The sequence below is a fragment of the Juglans regia genome, chromosome 8 (genome assembly GCF_001411555.2).
Source record: "Juglans regia cultivar Chandler chromosome 8, Walnut 2.0, whole genome shotgun sequence".
NCBI lineage: Eukaryota > Viridiplantae > Streptophyta > Magnoliopsida > Fagales > Juglandaceae > Juglans > Juglans regia.
In genome coordinates this window covers 928941-946699 of record NC_049908.1, presented here as the reverse complement: position 1 = coordinate 946699, position 17759 = coordinate 928941, and the positions used below count along the sequence as shown (strand labels likewise).

Genomic DNA, 17759 nt, shown 5'->3' with positions numbered 1-17759 from the left:
CTAATTGCAAAAAAAATGTAAATTTGCCATTTTCATAATAAATAATATATTTAACTTTTTTTAAAAAAATGTAAACCTAAATTTTTATCTTGAATTTCGGAACCTCAATCTAATGTGGGTAACTTTTTATGTCGTTATTTTTTAAAAGAATTCACTTAAAATATTAAATACACCTGAAAAAGTATTTTATTAAATAACTTCTAATTATGTCTATCACTTCTATAAATTCCATTAACATAAACATTTAATATTTATGAGAAATGATTTGTACAAATCCTAAATAGACAAGTCCATACAAATTCTTGTAAAAAAGTAGACCTCATATTAAAAAAGTATAAAAAAAACTATTATTTATTAGTGAGACCCATTACTTTACAAAAGACTTATATCAAACTTGTCTATTTATAATTTGTATCTAACATTACTCATTTAAAAATATATTTTGAAATTATAGAAATAACCTTTCATTCTTTATTTAAGCCCGGTTTAGATGCCCAAATGAAATATAAACTATCTAATATGAGTTGTATGTCTGGTCTTGTATGTAGGCATACACACCATCCAACATGTACTTGTTTTGGCCCCGATCCGACCCGTCCGCATACAATGTCCAAAACAACCTGACCCGTAATGGTCGGATCGGGTTGAAAATGAATCCGCTCAATATTCGCACAACATCAATACAACATAGGACAAGAAGATATCTAAATCACTCTGTTGCTAGTCACTGACAGCGCATAAACCTAGCAACGTTGATCTTGTCGTCGCGGATTTGTTGCCAGTGAAAGAAAATTGAGACCAACCATTCTTGACGGCATCGTTAACCAATAATGGATGATCAGTCCTAAACAGAGGTTTCACCGAAACCCCTGGTGCAAAACCGTACTGATTCCCTCTTCTTCTAACATTGGAGTATTGAGGTTGATGTTGAACACTCTCTGTTTGTTGAACTCTTGCATAACTCCCAACTGTTGCTCGAAAGCTCGGAGCTTTTGGTGCGAAATCTTTACGTTCTCTGAAACAAAATCACCACCAAACCAGAAGAATCAAAAGGAACGTAACAACTCCAACGGACGAGGCCGCCACTATAACCAGCGTCAACAAAAAAGTTCTTTCATTTTCAGAAATGGGTCTATGTTATTTCCAATCTTTTCACTTTTTTTTATCATCTATCTATAATAGCCAAACCAAAAGAGTGCGATCAACAGGGAAGGAAAGCCAAAAAAGAAAAGCATAAGGGAAAATAGAAAGACAGAAGCACCATTTGGAGGAGTTGAAGCCCCAATGGAAGAGAGAGAGGCTGAACTTCTTGAGATTCCTGGCATGGGTCATGGCTCCACTTTCGTTTCTGCACAGTCGTCTTTAGAGCAAAAAGAGAAGTCGGCTGCGCTAGGGTTTGTACTCTAAACACTTGAAGAAATGTAAGAGTCGGTCTGCCCCGTTATTTATCGGGTTCAACCCGACACCGAAGCAAAACCGTATATTGTCGGACGGATCTAACCAGATCAAACAAGTTACACGGTTTCACGGGTTTTTTGCATAGTCCTACTTGTATGGGTATCAAAAGGCAATCCCATGTTTGTATCTCATGTAAAAAAGTTTTCAACAATTACAATTACTCTTTGATAGTGAATAGCAAAAAAACATTGATAGCCAACTACTTTTTCAGAGTGAATTATTTGACAGTGAACAATGAATAATAAAAAAACACCGACGACTAGCAATTGCAATTACTCTGCCAGTAAACAGTATTATCTATTATTGAAATAATTATGACCAATTACAAAAAAATATATTTTGAAAAAATCAAAATATTTATGAATTTTTAAACTAAAAATAAATAATACTTATTTTTAATATATTCATAATATTTTCTACCAAATAATTAAAAATAATTTTCAATAATTGGTGGGACTCACCACTTTATCAAATTTATAAAAGTTTAAACCATCTTATTTTATGTCACTATTCAAATATAAATTTTTTATAATAAAAACTATTATCATTAGGTATTATTTACTACCTCACATCTTATTAAAAATATCTTTACACTCTATAAAAAAAAAGAAACGGTATGAGAGTGTGAGAGTGGATACTGACTAATACATAATATTCATCTTTTTACAAACTATCTAGTCTCGCCTTACTATCAAAACATATATTTTTTTACAAACTATCTTATCTTATCTTAATTAAAAAATCTTACTACTATTCAAAATATCTTATCTGAATTGTGTAACTAAACGAAACCTTAATGACTTTGGATTAGTTTCTTATTTTATTTTTTAATAACATCTTTTAATTTCGATTTAAACCAATATAACTGTATGTTTTTTTATATACAAAAAATATTTTAGAGATAGATAAATTTCATAAAAGTAAACTTATAAATTGACATAATTTAATATGATATGTCCGATTATAAAAAAATTTTGATTATAAAAAAATTTAACGTATCAAATAAAATTATATTAATTTATGAATTTATTTCTATAAAATTCCTCATAGTCGTAACACTTATGGTATAAAAAAAAAATCTCAACTTTTTATGTAACTACTTTTCATTTAACTAAAGCTATAAACTGATTGCAAAAAAAAATGTAAATTTATCATTTTCATGTAAATAATATATTCAGCTTTAAGAAATATATGTAAACCTAAATCTTTATCTTGAATTTTGTAAACCTTAATCTGATACGAGTAACTTTTTATGTCAATTACTTTTTAAAAGAATGAACTTAAAATGATGTGATATTAGATAATTAGATATTATTTATTATATTTTATTTATAAATTTATTATCTAATATTATTTTATGAAATAATAAAAATATGATGAAAAAATAAATAATAAATAAATTTTTATTTTCTAATTATATATTACGTTCGAATTCTCTTCTACTGCAAGTAAGGTGAATTTGAATGTTGAAGTGAGTTGAGTTGAGATGATAAAATATTATTAGAATATTATTTTTTAATATTATTATTATTTTAAAATTTAAAAAATTTAAATTATTTATTATATTTTATATTAAAATTGTAGAAAATTATAATAATAAATTGAAATGAATAAAACAACGGGTTCTACCAATTTTTTTTACTTAAAAAAAAAAAAAACCAATGGGTTCGACGAAATTTGCCAATTTCAAGGGGGTCAGAACTCAAAATCCGTCACCCGCCTTGTCTCGCCTCTTCTCGAAAAGTTTACGAGCTATTATGGGGTTTTGAATCATTTCAAGCTGAAACTTCCAATTGCAGGGGCTACGGTTTTTACCTTAATCGAAGGAATTCCAGAGGATTAGCTCGACTCGTCAGATTTTAAGTTCCATTGTTGCAGCAGCGCCATGTCAGTGGCGAGTGCAGACAATCACCGCCCCTCCGCTGCTCTTCATGTTCGAGAAATCCTGAATTCATGCTCCAAAGTAAGAGCCCCCGCTTTCCTCTCTTCGATTTATGGAGATCTGTTTCGTTCCCGTAAAAACTTCGGAAATGGCACAGCTCAAAAAACTTTTAAATATCTCTGATTCCAAATCGAACAAAAGAAAAGGCCGGATATAATTGTTCAGCTGAGTTGAGTTTTACGTTTTTTATCTGGTCAAACGGAAGTAGCAATTTCCAAGGGTTTATACTTGTTTACTGAGAAATCATTGCAAGGTAATGGAAAACAAAATAAAAGAACGCGTGTCAGTGTTAGTTGAGTTTATTCGTGTTTCATCGATACGACCAGTAAGAAATCAAGACGATACGTACGTATATAATTACAACTTCTGTTTACTTGATTTTAACAGGACTCGAACGGAGTGTTAATGTCTAAATCATATTTTCTTTATACACTGTAGTTGATCATAGCCGGAGATCCACACCAGTCTGAAAACTCGATCTTGGAGCTTGTTAACTTCCTCGAGGCAATCTCAGATGCCGCTTTATTAGATCCTGACAACGAGGATGCAAAATACAATGCATTCGAAGTTCTTTCCGAAGTTTATGCATATCTGTGTTCTTCACTGCACCAGGTTTTCTTCTTCTTTCTCCTCTTATTATTTATTTTTTTGCTCTTCATTGTTTGTCGATAATGTTTTTATTTTTTGACGAATTTATAAATTGTTTGGTGCTGTGCCAGGAAGTTATCGATTCGTTGTCATTTGAGTTGCCAAAGGCAGTGTCAAAGTTTGCGAGTGTGTCGAATGGATGTTTGGAGATTACTGAGAGTGTTATCAGTCAATTAATAACAATGTGTAGCCCGCGGGATATGCTTTCAATTCTTTGCGAGGTGTGTTATTTAGGTGTATATGGTCAATTAGTCGCAAATCTTTATACCATTTTGATGTTTGGTTGGGAATACATGGGTATGCTATTTTATTTTCTTGAAAAGTGAGAGTGGATGGCAGTGTACATCATAAGTATTTTCATCGGTGATGGCTTATCTTATAAAATTTAATCTAAACATTATAATCCAAAAGTGAAATGTTGACTAGTCCTAGATACCGTCAATATATTTTGACATCATCAGAACAAAAGGGTTTTGTTTACTTTATTTTAACAGGGCTTTGTTTCTTTCACTATGTTGCTTAAGATTTTGGTCTTCTGTTTTTTGACTGATATTTTCACACGTATGCTGCATCAATTTTGTGCATTAGTTGTGCCACCTCTATATTTTTCATTGCTTGTACTTGTCGAGGAGTGTGCATGCTTATTACTTATAAAAAAGGAGTGTTGCATAATATATCCATTACTACATTAACTTGTAATTATCTGTTGTTCTGTGTTCTTGTTCTTTGCTGACATCCGATTTTAATTCTACCAGGCATTAGCTAAGATCGTCAGGACTTCTGCTTATTTTACCCCTCTCCTAAGTGGTCTTTCAAAAGGTAATGCGATTAACATGTGTTACCTTAAGTAAGGTGAAAGCAATGGTCTTATTGATTCATTTACATATCACTAGATGATGCATGCCATCCGTGGAATGGACTTATTCCAATATGAGTTAGTACTGGTAGTGTCTATTTGTTGTATCATTTTCTTATATTTAGTATTATTACTTACAATTAGTTTTCAGTGAGGATAAATCTAGTAGTTCTTCAAATTGAGCTTCAAAATAAAGATCAGTGGAAAAGCATGAAAAATCTATTACAAATTTAGTTGTAATTTATGTATTAAAGATATAGGCCATGAAGCACTGATATGGATACAAGATAAACATACAATATGATTTGACCTGGGCAATACGTTAATTCTTGATAGTCTAGAAATACAGCAAAGATACATTAGTAAATTAGTAATAATGTGTTCTGCTGTTTAGTTTAAAGATGAATGATAAGTACGTAAGGTTCTCTTGCAGTTCTGTTTTGTATAATATGGTTCTGTGCTTAAGATTTGTGTGTATGAATGTTGTGAAAGCCACATTGTTGCCAGCTGTTGGGTGATAATGTTGTTTGTGCATACTCTTTTTGGTTTCAGTAATTCTTTCCATTCGGAGGCATCACTATGAGCAAGTAAAAGTAGCAGTGCCTGTTATTGTTAATGTTTTAAAGGTTGTGACCTCAGAGACTGATGATGGGGATACAGAAATTGAGGGTTTGTTTGACAGAGCTGTTGGCATTGCCAGTTCTATACATACAGTTTGCTCAAAGTTGGTCTGTGACATTTTCATTCGTTACATTTCCCACTTTGTTGAGCTATTTCTTGCAACTCTTTATATGTTCTCCATCAGAGTGCTGACCTTCTGTGCTGTTCAACAGGAGGGCAGATCAAATGAAAAACTTTGTGCTCTACTTGGTCTATATGTCTTGGAAATCATGGTTGGAATATCTCTATGGAACTGAACTACCAGTTTGAATATTAAAATGTTTTCATTTATGTTACAGCTTGAAGAATTGTGGTGTTTGATTGTATTCAATTGCCTTTTCTTCTTTCATTTGCTTGTGGGTCTTCTTTTCGCCAACTTGGTAGTTTTTTTATTCAGTTTGCTGATCTTTATTATGTCTGCCTGTATGTGACTTAAAATACACCCTTGATGTGCAGGCTCTTGTTTCCATCAGCTTGAATCACAACAAAGTAAGCTGTCAGCACTTGGTGTCACAGTTGTCACGCCTCTTTCCCTACTGTGGTCTATCATACCTTGGTTTGATAACTGGGAATGATGTTGACAAAATGACTAGCATTGTTATAGGAGGTACTTCATTTTCGATTAATATATTTGATTTTCACTCTCATATAGTTGGTAGTTTTTTTTTTCATTTTACTTTTTTTTTTCTGTTTAAAAAGGTGTGGAAGATGAAGATGATTATATAAGTTGTTTATCCGATGTCAAACTCGGCGCATCTCTTTCAGGTTCATATTTGCATATGCTGTGATTTTATTTTCTATTTTTCCATTTGAGGTTTATTTTGATATTATTTCATGTTTCTCTGACATGCATTTATCTTTCTTGGGGCAGTTATTTGGGGCCATATCTCAGATGAAGTTGCTCAGGCTGCTGAGGAGGACTTGACTACTGTCAAGGATGAACTTCGAAGTAGCCAGTTAAGAAGGTGGCAAACAGTCGGCATGTTAAAGCACATATACTCTTTTGTCAGTCTGCCATCAGATCTAAAGAAACATGCCATCGACTTCTTGCTTAGCATCACTGATGGAAATGTATCCCAGACCCTTGATGATGAATATATTGACTTGGCATTGTATATGCCTAGTCTTTTTACTGCTTTGCAGGTACTCTCTTCTCATGTTGAGTATACATCATGACCAACCTGTTTTTATTAAGGATAAATTTTGATGCATCTAATCTCTGATGGTCAAAACTACATTTTTCAGGCTATTAAAATGGTAATCATATATGCACCAAATACGGTGTTAAGGAAGCTTGCCTTTGATGCATTTAAAAGGGTAGGGAATTTGTATCTTTTATTGCCTAGAAGTTGTAACTCTACTAGAAATTTGTTTGCTACATTCTCCAGAAGTGGGTGACCTTCTTCTTCTTCTTTTTTTTTTTTTAATTTTTTTTTTATCTAAAGCTTTTCTACCTTATTTTATCAAGTGTTTGTATAGACTTGTCTATAAACATTTTTAATGACCGATTGTGTTGGTGCTCAAAACCAGGTACTTGCAGATATTCCAACTTCTCATAGGTTTGAAATTTTAAAAGCTTTGATTACAAATACCGACTCTTCCTCCATGGTAGATTGTTTCAAGTCCATTTTCATGAACTGCAACATTTTATATCTGTTTTGCATTAACTGATGTGGTCATTACAACGATATGTAGATTGCAATTCTTTTGGATCTTGTTAAAGGGGAAATGCATTCAGAGAGTTGCAAAAGAATATCAAAAATAAATGATGAAGTTCAGCAAACAGAAAATAAAGAATGTTGGAGTCCTTTGTTGTGGAATGCTAATGTCCTTGAACTAGTGGAATTAGTACTGAGGCCACCCAAGGGAGGCCCTCCACCCCTTCCTGAGCATGGGGATGCGGTATTCCTTCTAATGAAATTTTATTTCCCCTCTGGGTTTCTTGTTTTTCCTTGCTTAAATGCTCTTTTGTGTGTGCATGCCACATGTGGGGTCGGTATCATTTTGTTCTTTCACTATGCTATGCTGTTTAGCAGATTGCCATGGTATTCAGATTTTTGTTTTCCTTTGATGTTAACTTTACTGAATTGGACACCATGGCCTTTTCTGGGATAACCATATGAATGTGATGTGTGAAGAAAGTTGGTGCAGGGTGTGTGGGTTTGCAGGAGACGAGAGGGAAGGATTATCACTTTGTTTTGATGTTTTAATAATCTCAAATCGAAATGGAGAGGGGAGTGATAGTGTGATACTCACTCTCTTCATTTTGTTCAAGGGTGGAAAAGAAGAGTAGATAAGGTATTATATAAGTTGACAATATAGTGATAAGAGTTTATATAAAATTTCTTAACTTTTAGTAATTATGCAGGGGTAATTTTAGTTAATTGAAAAGGGGGCTTTTTAGGGAAGATTTTTTTTTTTTTTTAAAAGTCCTTACCTAAAAATGGAGCTCTGAGTGGGGGGGCCATTGGTACCCCATTAAATCAGCTCGAAAATTTTATTTTGATTCGGCCTTGCAATGAAAATATCTGCCTATCTTTGAGTTTGTATTACTATATGGTATAATAAATAACTGATTAGTTATTCATTGATCAAACATTATACAGGTGCTGTCTGCCCTGAACTTGTACAGATTTGTGTTAATAACAGAGTCGACAGGTAATTCATTATTTTGTCCAGTATCTTGTTAGAAGCCAAGACGGAAAATTAGGTTTTACTAGCATACTTTGTTGTATACATTTTCGTACTCCTTTTTATGCATGCTCTTCTTAGGGTGGTGGCAAAAGAACACACATGACAAGTTAGATGGAAATACACCAAAATGGACCCCGACAATTGCCCCTATAAATAATAAATATATATCTTCTGTCCCGTAAACAAACATTATTTTAAAAATTTCTGACACACACACACACATATGGTATACTTCCAATGCATTATGGCTTCGCCTCTTCTACTTTTTATTGACTGTAATTTAAATTATATGTTTTTTAAATATTAGAAAATGGAAAAGAAATATATTTTAAATTTGACTTGAGTGAGAAATGGAACAGGAAAAACCAACTATAGTGAAGTGCTGTCCCAGAATAATTTACACAAGGCATACCACGAATGGTTTCTACCTCTTCGAACCCTGGTGACAGGCATAATGACAGAGAACAGGAATGATTCTGATCAACTTGCTGATGACACAGTCTGTCAACTAAACCCGATCGAGATGGTTTTGTACCGGTGTATAGAGCTTGTCGAAGAAAATCTGAAACCACCTACATAAACTGTCGCTTGTGGGTATGCATGCTATGTCTTCAATACGAAAACCTCATCTCGGTAAAATCATAAACGGATAGAAGGTGTTTCTGGGGTGCAATTGTTCTTCCTATAGTTTTGAGGAAAATTGGTTTGCTTTATTTAGATTCAAAAGATTTAAGGTGTTGTTTGTTTTTATAAAACTTCTCATCTTATCTAATTATTATAATTTTTATAATTTTTCATATAAAATAAAATAAACAATTTAATTTTTTTTAAATCTAAAAACAAAAATAATATTAATTTTTTTTTTAATATTGTTTTATTTAATTTTTAATTTTATTTCAACTCATCTTATCTCATCTGCGAAAACAAATGAAATAGACCGTGATTGGGTAGTGAAGAAAGTGCTTGTGTTTAGGTTGAGATCATTTTACTGTTGATTTATTTTGTCACTATTATTTTACTATTCAATATTTTATTATCATCTTTTTATTATTTTTAATCATCTAAGATCAATTTATCATTCAAACGCAATCTTAACAAATGATTAGTGTTAAGTACAAGTTTTAAGTTTGCAAGTTTAATATAATTTTTTAATAATAAAAAATGGGGTCCCCAAACATAAAATTGCCGTATAAATGTTAAAAATTGCCATTTCGTCAAATTTCAATTAAACATAGGAGATTCCTCCCTGACCTGTGACCTCTTAGCTGCTCAACGCGGGTGATACGTGTAGAGGCTCGTCCTATTCCACAATCTACAAATGTTTGGTGTATTTACTTCAAAATAAAAGCTTTTCATCTACTAACAAACACAAAATGCAAGTGTTGACTTTGAATAACCTTCAACAGGTGAGTCCAACAGCGTGTTACAAGAAAAGAATGACACGATTTAAGGATCGAGAAAAAGGGTTGGTTTACCCTCAACAAATTTCCAGAGAAAAAACTTTCGGCATTTGAGGATTTGAAATCCCTCTCCCGAAACTTTCGACTTCTTTCTCATTTCAAGACGGAGAGAATGGAACAGTTGAAACCTACCATCAGCAACTTTCTCTAAAGGTTTTTTTTTTTTTGATAGGTAACTTCCACTGAAGTTTTTATACAGTCACATCTACACGAGGTTCTGTGCTTGGCCATGACAATGCAACAGAATTTGATATCTTGATGGAAACAGGTCCTTTGGTGAGGAGAAGAAAAGCCGTCAACATGAGGTCCTCAGCTCATCCCATATAATGTCTCAGTACTTGAATCTTCCTCGGATGGCATCATATTTAGATCAGGCAGCAAGAAATTGCCACCCCTTGCCAGGTCAGCAGCCTTGTCTGCCTCACAAGGTTCTGATTGCAGGTTATCATCACTTGTGGTGTTTGCTGGTAAACTCAAAGAAGTATGGTCAGGAGCGGAGGCTATTCTCTGGTAGGTTTCTTTATGAACAGTTTTCTCAAGTCCATCACAAGTTGCATTGAGATTTTTTGCTGAATGCAAGACCGAATCAAGCTGCAAAACATAAAGATGTTCTTTTCAGAAGAGTTGAACAAAGAAAGAACCGCAAGATTACTGGAAGGAGCTCGGTGCAATATGTAGACTCCATTAGTGATATTGCTGTATAATACTGGTTGGCAAATTTGTATAGTGATTACATCTTTAGATACAATCAAAGGACAAGATTAAAATATAATACTCGGGTCACCTTTATTCTCTTCAAGCTCTCGTTTCTGGCTCTCTGTTCCTTAAAAGTTGAACGTAGTGTTGCTAACTCCTATTTAGGGAATGTAAAAGATTATTTAAAAGAACTAATAAAAATTGTGGGGGGCCAAAAAAAAGTGGAAAGTCAGTAAAAAGGACCAAGAACACACCTTTTTCAAAGTTATTCTTTCCTTCAACAGAGAACTCTCCTCCTCTTTAAGTTCAACAAATGTCTGAGTTTCAAATAGTTTTCGGATCAGTATATTTCAAGTTTCGCGAGAAAAATTTCGCAGCTGTAATAGTTCACATAACAATATCCATTTTTACCTTTTTTCTTCTTGAACTCTTGGTAGCGGTGGATTCACTTGTAGCAGCACCCTGAAAAGAAAAATATTCGTGCAACACACATCAGTGAAGCCAACATAAGCAAAATCGTACAATTTTCCCGCGACAAATGTGGGGAAAAAAAACAGAGTTACTCAAAGATAGGTACGAGAATTACAGTGACCCAAACAAGAGAGACAACGTGGCAAGTGCCGACAGATTATCACTCAACGACGGCACCAAACTCCTCCAAAAAGTCAGGTACGTTCCCATTTCTCACGGGACCCATCAAAGATTCAAAACCACAAAATACATAATCTTCGTTCTTTCTAATCCTGAAAACTAGCAGCACGATATATTATTACACACAGCACTAGCATGACTTTACAGATGCCAAAGCTTTTCAACTGGGATTAACAATTTTTAGCTTAGTTTGACGTTTTTCACCTCAAACTGACTGGGCAGGTAATGAGGAGGGAAGGGAGAGTAGACCGGAAAAACGATATTCAGAGCGTCTTATCACGGAATTATATCCGCAATGTTGATGAATTAGTCGGTAACCAAAAAGCACTAACAAAAAGGCACCAAACCGCGCATCCTTCCCACTCGGGCCACTCCCAAAAGTAGGGCCCACCAAACCACAAAACTTGACCTCGAAATATCCTCGCCCCCCGTATACAAAAGCCCCCACAGAGTGGTATTATCGTCAAAAAATAAAGGACGACGAAAGGCCTTGAGAGTGAAGCTTCCTCTAGTCCTCTTTCTCTGGACAAATCATAACTATGGCCATTTATCCTCCTGACAAAATTCTGTCCCTTCCACGAATGCGTTCCGCCACCGGAATCTAATGGCACTTTCCGAAGGATATTTTCGTCATATCAAAAAATCCAACAACAAGACAGGTGACCGGAGTCCGTGTTTGCATAACTTCACGTGAGCGTCTGTACTGTAAGTTACCAAGGGCAATTCCGACATAACATCAGAGAGTACATACCCCGAAGGGTGTCAAGTTTCAACTGTCGATTAGTCACCGCTGATCTGAACAACCACTATTTTTTAAGGCAAAAAAAAGTACGGCACATTTATTGACAGATTTGTCCCCGGTGACACAGGTTTTTATTTGTCATGAAACGAAAGACGATGATAGCGAGATGGGCAATCGGAAAACAAAAATCGGTTTCTATCTTTCTTTTTTCCCTCTTTTTCATAGAGGACATCGGTTTCGAAACTAACAAATTACACGGAGTAAATAAGGTAGTTAATACGGGGCAAAATAGTAAAATGACCTTAAAAAGCAATTTCGTAGACGAGTAATGTCTCGTCGACGGACACGCGGAAAACCCCAACCTCAACCTCCGATCCTTCACATCCCCATTCTCCACCACTCCTCAGACGCAAATCAAAACACTCTCCAATGGTGTTTTTTTCAAACAAATAAACTATGACACGGCACAGATCAGGCGGCCAGCAGCGGGAAAAAGAAGCTGAAGATAGAGTAAGAGAAGAATGAAGAGAGACAGAGATAGAGACAGAGAGATCACCTTGGATCTGGAGGCAGCGAAAGAAAAGCTGGCGTGGAAGCTGGACTCTTCGAAGCTGTCAGCGGTGGCAGAAGGGGAAGCACCGCCGCTCCAAGAGAGAGGCGTGGTGGGGCTGCCTCTTGTCGAGTCAGCTTCTTTTATCGGTAGAACGGCATCGCATCTCAACGAGACAGACCTCGAACGTGGCTGCCTCAGTCCCCACCGGAGCGGGACCACCGCTCTAGGCCAAGACTTGAGAGAAGATGACGCCGCTTGAGACTGCTTGAGCCGCACGAGGAGCTCGGCCACAACCGTATCGTCCGTTATGGCCACGCTCACCCACTCGTCCCTGGCCATCTCCTAGTTCTGTTCAGAAAAGAAGTGGAAAAAAACTGCAGGAATCGTTTCTGTGCGCCTCTGAGAAGGATGAGTTAATCGAGAGACAGACAGAGAGGTGGCGGAGGAGAAAGAGAGAAAAGTCGAAAGAGAAAGAAAAGGATACAGGAGGAAGGTATATATAGTGGGGTTGAAGGGGTGGTCTAATGTGTGGTGCGGTATTCCAGTGATTCGTTTATGTTCGTCTTCCCTTCGTTGTTTCGGGTGGGAGTGGGTCTGAGCTCTTTACTTTTTTAAAAAAATTAAAAAATATAAATAAATATATTTGTAGAGAAATGTTAGTATGTCGTTTGAGTTTATTCATTTACTTTGACTGTTTATATATTTTATTTTATTTTTATTTTTACTTAATGATTAAGAAAATAAATTTTAATATATTGGTATAATTTTTTTAAAACAATATTTAAATATATTAAAAAAATATGAAAATAAAAAGAAGGAAAAAATAAAAGATAAATTTGTGCTAGGCGGGGACGCCCATCATTGCTGGGCGGTAGCCTAGCACTATTCATATTTGTAATTTTTTTTTTAAATAATAAAATATTAAGGTCTCGTTTGATTATACATATAAAATTAGATGAGATAAAAAAAATAGAAATAGATATATTTATAGAGAAATGCTAGTATGTTATTTGAGTTTATTCTTTCATTTTGACTGCTCATGTATTTTATTTTTCTTTTTTATTTTTACTTAATGATTAAAAAATTGACTTTTAGTATATTGATGTAATTTTAAAAAAAAATATATTTAAATATGCTAAAAAAATATGAAAATAAAACGAAGAAAAAAATAAAAAGACAAATTTATGCTAAACGGGACGCCCATCATTGCTAGGTGGTAGCCTAGCACTACTCATATTTGTAAAGTTTTTTTTTTCAAAAATGATAAAGTATCATGTTCTCGTTTGGTTATACATATAAAATGAGATGAGATAAAAATTAAAAATTAAAAATTAAATTATTGTTAGAATATAACTTTTTATTTTAAAATTTGAAAATTTTTTATTATATTTTATGTGAAAATTTAAAAAAATTATAATAATTATACGAGTTGAGATGAGATATCTATTCGAATGCCTAAGTAGACGAGTTTTTTTTATCATTTTTATACAACTTAATAATAAATATTAATTTTTAAAAATCTTAGTTGTCTTTATATTTACTTTTAATATGTTTAATTTTAAAAAAATATTATTTTATTTTAAAGTGGTAAAATAGTTATAAACACAAAAAAGTTACCACAGCAGTGCTCTATTTTCTATTGAAACATTAGCAATTGCGGAAACTTATTACCTCATTTTATATATATAAAAGGAAAAACTTTAGATATAAGTCTTACGCTTCTGCACATCATTTAAAAATATGTGATTTTATCTTTTTATCCTCATATTTTTTGATTTATAAAATATGAAATACGAAGATAAAAAAATAAAATTACATTTTTTAATTAATGTGCAGAGTATAAAACTTATGTATAGTATGACTCATATAAAAAAGTTATATTTTAAATCCATTTATGAATACAATGAGTCATAATAAGTGACGATTGCACGCCAAACTTGCAAAAAAGTAATAGTGCATGTGAAATATGAAAAAATTCTATTTATTATTTTTATACTACATATTATAGATGATTTTTTACTTTTTTATCTTATCATGTATGTGGCATAGAGATGATTAGTAGAATAATTCGATTAGTTTAGTAAAAATAAAATAAAATATTAATAATAATAATAAATAGTGTATGAAATAATAAATAAGAAAAATGAAACTATCATATTTTAACATGAAACGCTAAATATATTTTATAATCAGTTAATTTATAAATTTATTTTTATAAAATTCACGTCCATATTGAACATTCGTATGAGGTTATTGTTAGTAGGTGAAGTAGAAGCTTGGTTGGAAGAGATGGAGCAGTAGCTTGGAGCCCAAGTAGTGGAGTAGTAGCCGAGCCACGGTCCATAGAGACAGAGAGAGGGCAATCGGGTGCAACATGGAGAGTAGAGGGGACAGCTTATCTTATATCTTAGAATTATTAAAGCTAATTTCATGGAAATAACAAGCCCTCTCTGGTTTTGCTTTGCATCATTGGATTCGGGCTTTGAATCATTAATTTATGACCTTTATCGTCTGGTTGTACCCTGCTCCATTCTGTGGACGTGTCTTAGAAGAAGATTGATCGCCAAGTCAGGAAATCCAGTGGAGTGAATTTCTCCCATTCACATATTCGGAAAATCTTCTTCACAAGTCATTACCCCAAAAGGAACTGTTGTGAATGATGTCATGGAATTCAGTTCTAGTAAATATGGTAGGTGAAACCAATTCATTGGCTGCAAAAACAAGTAGGTAACACAATAAAATAGGTCTGAACAGTTGCAGTTCCAAACCATACGTATTGCCTATTTTGCTCATTTAAAAAAAAAAAAAAAACCCATAATTATTGAGGCCACCTATGGAATTCATCTATACTCCCTATGGGGGTGGACCATGCCTGACTGTAAAGGATAACTCCATTTCCAATTGCGGTGGATAGTTGAGTCATGACAAGCGAAAAAATCAAAACATGGATTTGGATTGAGATGGTTTGTAAATAGTAGTAAGATTTATAAAATAATAATAAGATAAGTTGAGATGATCTCAAATCATCTCCCAATCCAAACCCAAATCGGCTTTGTTCATGATGGCATTCAATAGCAAATACATTTAAAGAGAATAGTGTTCAAGAATTTGCAAGTCTTTTCACAAAAAATTGAGCTAGATGACAAGGTGGAGAGTAAGGTTTCCGACTTTCTTCTAACGAAGAAACTCCGAATTCTTTAGGCTTTCGGCATGTTTCCCTTCGTAGCCCAGAATTGAACATTCAGATACAAACAGTTGATTAATCATCTTGATTAGAACCGGTCCTATGACATATCCTCATGAAAAATAGACGAGGGTAAAACTAGACTCTCGGAGGCGCAAGAGATTTATGATCACCAACCACTTTCCATAAGACAGGGCGGTGGCTGTGTCAAAAGCACCATTTGGAATTTAATTGATCCATTTGGCGGTCTGGGCTTTCACGATTCGATAGTTCAGAGCTCCTCCACATGAATCATGAAGCTCTGGAAAATTCAGAAATCTTTACAGTATGAGCAATTTTGGGTTTCGAATTAGACAAATTCCCATAATCCACGTCACTACAAATTGTAAGACAAATAAACAGATCGTTTTCATTCATCAAACAGAAATTTAACACAAACCAAACCTATAAATTTAGACGCTCGAACCTTTAACAACAATCTAAGAACCACCACCCAAACCAGAAAGAAAGTACAAACTAGGTACAAAACCCACGCATCAACCTTACTATCCAAATCCAAGCACCCAAAACCAACAAACCCCAATGAAACCTAATCCTTTACACGATAATTTAGACTTGAAATTTCTTTCAAAGAACAATCTAAAACTACTTGATACCATAATTGCTTTAGGGTCGTCAACTCGACCTTCGCCTCGATAAAATGTAAGGGAAGATCGAGAATCAGATAAACCAAAACCACAACTATTCCACATCCACAGTTGATTATAGACTGCCGAACCATCCTACCACCACAAGGTTATGCTAAATCGAGCCGTAGAATCCTACGCAAGTCGCTCGCAACATCTTCGTTCTTTCCAGGAACACACTTCTTCATGAAAAAAACCGGTAAGGGAAGCGAACTAGGGGGCGGTGACGCAACAAACACCGAGGACCCGGCGTAGAACCCGGAGACTCCGTTCGACGCCGTCGACAGTTTGATCCGAGACGGCACCGAGCCCGGATCCGGACCCAGCCACTCCGTCGATCCCAGATCCGGCACTCTAAGGTTCTCCTTATCAGACGCCGTGTCGTTCAGCTTTTCACCGCGTTTAAGGATCTTGACCTGACCCATGACGAGGCTCTTGGAGGAGAGCGCTTGCTGGGTCACGGAAAGTCTCGGAGCAGGACCCAGGATGGCTGTGCTAGGCGGCGTAGGGCTCTTTTTCCTACGGTCGGGTTGTATGCGGTTAGCCCCGTTAGGGTTAGGGTTTCGGGACTTCTTCATGTGAGTCGGAGAGATTAGGGTCTTCCGAGAGAAAGGCTGTTCTAGACAATCTTGAGGGTTTAGGACAGCCACAACACCCATTATACTGAAAGCAGATATGAAATTGAAGATACAGATAACAGAAGGGCAGGTTCTTACAAAGGGAAAGATATTTCGTATAAAGGGAAAAACTAATCTGAAATTTCAAGAGAGAAAATTTGTAGAAGTACGGAGAATTTTATATTTCAATCGGAGAGAATTCAAGAGGGGAAATTCTCTATTTCCAGAGAGGAGAGGAGAGGAGGAGAAGAAATGTATTTGCAGATGAACCTCAATGTGTTTGGTCGTGGAGGAGCAGCGGTTACTTATAAGGGTAATGGAAATGTGTGTGTCCCGAAGGCCAAAAGACAACCATGGCCAATCCCTTGGATGCTTAAGCAGTAAAACCACTCTCAACAGGTACCCCGTGTGTCACACGCCCCATCTAGTCACTCAAATAATTTTATCTTATCTTCTCGTTCCCTATGCCTTGAAGTTGGTTTGGTTTTTAAATTTATCTTAATTTATTATTATAATTTTTTAAAATTTTAATACAAAATATAATAAATAATTTAACTTTTTTAAAATTTAAAATAATAATAATATTCTAACAATATTTTATTATCTCAATTCAATTCAATATCTAAACACAATCTTAACTAAATATTTATTTAAATTGTACTTATATTCTCTTACACTACCTATCAATTATTTTTATTATTCCATTAAATATATATATTAATATTTAAACATATATATTTAAATAACAAAAACTTTACTTGCAACCGGTTGGATAATTCCCGTGTAATCGGTTGCATAAAAAATATTATTTTTTATCCACTTTCATTTCGTTCCCCTATGAGCTCTCTTTGTCTCAATTATTTATTCTCATTCTCCCCTTCAATTTTTTTTTTCCTTCTCCCCACTCTTTCA

General features: G+C 34.5%; 3 protein-coding genes across 6 annotated transcripts; 1 reads left to right on the top strand and 2 right to left on the bottom strand.

Annotated features, from left to right (window-relative positions):
• The first annotated feature begins 3128 nt into the window (after positions 1-3128).
• On the top strand, positions 3129-9030 carry LOC109008226 (aberrant root formation protein 4). 2 transcript variants are annotated; one of them, XR_004802190.1, is made up of 15 exons: positions 3129-3421; positions 3839-4012; positions 4120-4269; positions 4804-4867; positions 5457-5632; positions 5738-5797; positions 6021-6171; positions 6264-6329; positions 6436-6707; positions 6810-6881; positions 7095-7172; positions 7260-7466; positions 7716-7862; positions 8171-8222; positions 8618-8679. XR_004802190.1 is itself a non-coding variant. In XM_018988243.2 (14 exons), exons 1-14 carry the CDS (start codon positions 3344-3346, stop codon positions 8836-8838), a joined length of 1821 nt encoding a protein of 606 aa, XP_018843788.2. In that variant the 5' UTR covers positions 3129-3343; the 3' UTR covers positions 8839-9030. The 2 variants fall into 2 exon arrangements, 1 of the variants encoding a protein (XP_018843788.2); XM_018988243.2 differs by lacking the exon at positions 7716-7862 and having other exon boundaries at positions 8618-9030.
• A 588-nt stretch (positions 9031-9618) lies between these two features.
• On the bottom strand, positions 9619-12896 carry LOC109008228. Of its 3 annotated transcripts, XM_018988246.2 has the most exons (5): positions 12364-12892; positions 10826-10876; positions 10669-10731; positions 10503-10571; positions 9619-10309 (listed from the first exon to the last, which is right to left on the bottom strand). In XM_018988246.2, the coding sequence occupies exons 1-5, from the start codon at positions 12697-12699 to the stop codon at positions 10028-10030; spliced, it is 801 nt and encodes a 266-aa protein (XP_018843791.1). In that variant the 5' UTR covers positions 12700-12892; the 3' UTR covers positions 9619-10027. The 3 variants fall into 3 exon arrangements, with proteins under 3 accessions (XP_018843791.1, XP_035548853.1, XP_035548854.1); XM_035692960.1 differs by lacking the exon at positions 10503-10571 and having other exon boundaries at positions 9752-10309; positions 12364-12896; XM_035692961.1 differs by lacking the exons at positions 10503-10571; positions 10669-10731 and having other exon boundaries at positions 9752-10309; positions 12364-12894.
• Positions 12897-15927: 3031 nt separating this feature from the next.
• Positions 15928-17159, bottom strand: LOC109008229. Its single transcript, XM_018988247.2, has one exon. The coding sequence runs from the start codon at positions 16887-16889 to the stop codon at positions 16341-16343; it is 549 nt and encodes a 182-aa protein (XP_018843792.2). The 5' UTR covers positions 16890-17159; the 3' UTR covers positions 15928-16340.
• Between the last annotated feature and the right edge of the window lie 600 nt (positions 17160-17759).

Excerpts from the sequence above, each read along its gene's own strand:
- LOC109008228 (XM_018988246.2), bottom strand. The coding sequence starts at position 12,699 with ATGGCCAGGGACGAGTGGGTGAGCGTGGCCATAACGGACGATACGGTT. Across the intron at positions 10,732-10,825 it reads AGAGTTCAAGAAGAAAAAAG|ACATTTGTTGAACTTAAAGA; the intron begins GTAAAAATGGAT and ends TTTGAAACTCAG. Across the intron at positions 10,572-10,668 it reads AAAGAATAACTTTGAAAAAG|GAGTTAGCAACACTACGTTC; the intron begins GTGTGTTCTTGG and ends TTCCCTAAATAG.
- LOC109008226 (XM_018988243.2), top strand. The coding sequence starts at position 3,344 with ATGTCAGTGGCGAGTGCAGACAATCACCGCCCCTCCGCTGCTCTTCAT. Across the intron at positions 4,270-4,803 it reads TGCTTTCAATTCTTTGCGAG|GCATTAGCTAAGATCGTCAG; the intron begins GTGTGTTATTTA and ends TAATTCTACCAG. Across the intron at positions 7,467-8,170 it reads TTCCTGAGCATGGGGATGCG|GTGCTGTCTGCCCTGAACTT; the intron begins GTATTCCTTCTA and ends AACATTATACAG.
- LOC109008229 (XM_018988247.2), bottom strand. The coding sequence starts at position 16,889 with ATGGGTGTTGTGGCTGTCCTAAACCCTCAAGATTGTCTAGAACAGCCT.